Below are 1,872 nucleotides of genomic sequence, written 5' to 3' on the forward strand. Positions count from 1 at the left end.
GTAAAATGTTGTGGGAAGGTGACACTGAGGGGTACAGGGTGCGCGGCCAGGGATGACTTCACTGACGCATTGTCACTTTTCCCGCTAACTGCCCCAGGGCGGTAAGCTAGGCGCGCCCCTCAAAGTGCTCGTCGCGAGCCCCGCCCCTCTCCCCTGTCGCCCCCTGCGACGCGCCCGCCGCAAGCCTCTGGAAGTTCGCAGCCCCTCCCCTCTCCCCTGTCGCCCTTGTCGCCCCCTGCGATGCGCCCGGTGGCCCGTCGCGAGCCTCTGGGAGTTCGCAGTCCCGCCTCTCTCTGTCTCTTCCTCCCCGTCCCCCCCCCCTCCAGCCGTCGCTCCCCTGCGACGCGCCCTCGGGTGACGTTGGGTGGCCTCCGCGCGGCCCCTCGCGGCCCCTCTGACCTCACAGAGCATTGCGCCGTCGTGGGCCGTAGCGTGACTGTTAGCGGACGGCTGCTCAGGCTGGCGGTTTGTCCCTGCTGTGAAGTCCGTGACAGCTCGACCTCCACAGGGCAGACTTGAGTTCCTGAAAGGTTGGTAGGTGTTCGCGGCGACGAGAGCAGCGGCGGCGGCGAAAAGTAGCGGCTTTGCTGGCACTGGTTAACGAAATCCACAGGTGTTCTGAAGCCGTTCAGGTGCAGTGGAATCCCCGACGCCCCCCAGTCCTTCGCTTCTTCGTAGTTGTGTCTGTTTTGGTCTATTCCCGCCATCATCCCCTCTTTCCCCCTCCCGTTCCCACCTTCCTTTCCCCGATGTCCCCAATGAACCGTGCTCATTACCTGAATCCATACATCTCCTGTCTCATAGCTCACAGTCCCTCCCACCCCATGTCCCGGTTTTCTGCCCTTTTTCAGGCCGGGGATCTCACGCTTAGATGCTGAGGATGGCGCTAAAACGCATCCAGAAGGAGCTGCTTGAATTGACCCGGGACCCTCCGGCTCAGTGCTCAGCAGGGCCAGTGGCTGACGACCTTTTCCACTGGCAAGCTACCATCATGGGGCCAGAGGACAGCCCCTACCAGGGAGGCGTGTTCTTCCTGACGATCCAGTTTCCTTCCGATTATCCGTTCAAGCCACCTAAGGTGGCATTTACTACTCGAGTTTATCACCCAAATATTAATCGGAATGGAACCATTTGTCTGGATATACTTAAATCGGAATGGTCACCAGCCTTGACCATTTCTAAAGTATTACTTTCTATCTGCTCAATGCTATGTGACCCCAACCCAGATGATCCTCTGGTTCCGGAAATTGCTAAGGTCTACCAGAAGGACAGAATGAAGTATGATCGCATAGCTCGAGAGTGGACACAGAAGTACGCTATGTAATTTTGAAATAAACCATCCATCGGCTTATTAATAAAGACAAACATTTGGTTGTGTTGGTTGTCTGTTTTATTTTTGTTTGTTTTTTGTTTTTCTTAATTTTCAGGAAGTGACTTCTCCACCCTAGTGGGCACACTGTACAGTTTTTACATGGGGATGTGGGTGGAGAAGGTGGGGAGTTGCAAGTATGGGAGACAGGGATTGAGATGGGAAGGGAATGTAAAACAAGATCATTGCTAATCTCGTGCTGGCTAAAACTTCAGATCGAAAAGCAAAAGCAAGAACAATAAGGAGGTTGCTTTATGGTGAGAAGAACAGTTCCACCTACCAATGGGAAAATTGCATGCAATTTTGTACAAGTGACACTACTTAGAAAAAACTGGGTCAAGTTTACAAAGCTAGTTTAGAGAATCATTTTATACTGAAGAACCTATATTTCCAGATGTTTTTGATCAGGGTTAATCTAACCATTACATTATACTTTAGATGTAGAGTTAACTGATGATCAAACATGGAATGGGTTAGGGATTATTGCAAAATAAAATGTATTT

General features: G+C 51.9%; 1 protein-coding gene across 1 annotated transcript; it reads left to right on the plus strand.

Moving 5' to 3' along the window:
* Positions 1 to 880: 880 nt before the first annotated feature.
* LOC121169271 (ubiquitin-conjugating enzyme E2 D2-like) lies at positions 881 to 1,324 on the plus strand. The gene has a single exon (XM_040999808.1). It carries the CDS (start codon positions 881 to 883, stop codon positions 1,322 to 1,324), a length of 444 nt encoding a protein of 147 aa, XP_040855742.1.
* Positions 1,325 to 1,872: the final 548 nt, after the last annotated feature.

Source organism: Ochotona curzoniae, unplaced genomic scaffold (assembly GCF_017591425.1).
Source record: "Ochotona curzoniae isolate NIBS_2020 unplaced genomic scaffold, NIBS_Ocur_1.0 scaffold_1852, whole genome shotgun sequence".
Lineage (NCBI taxonomy): Eukaryota > Metazoa > Chordata > Mammalia > Lagomorpha > Ochotonidae > Ochotona > Ochotona curzoniae.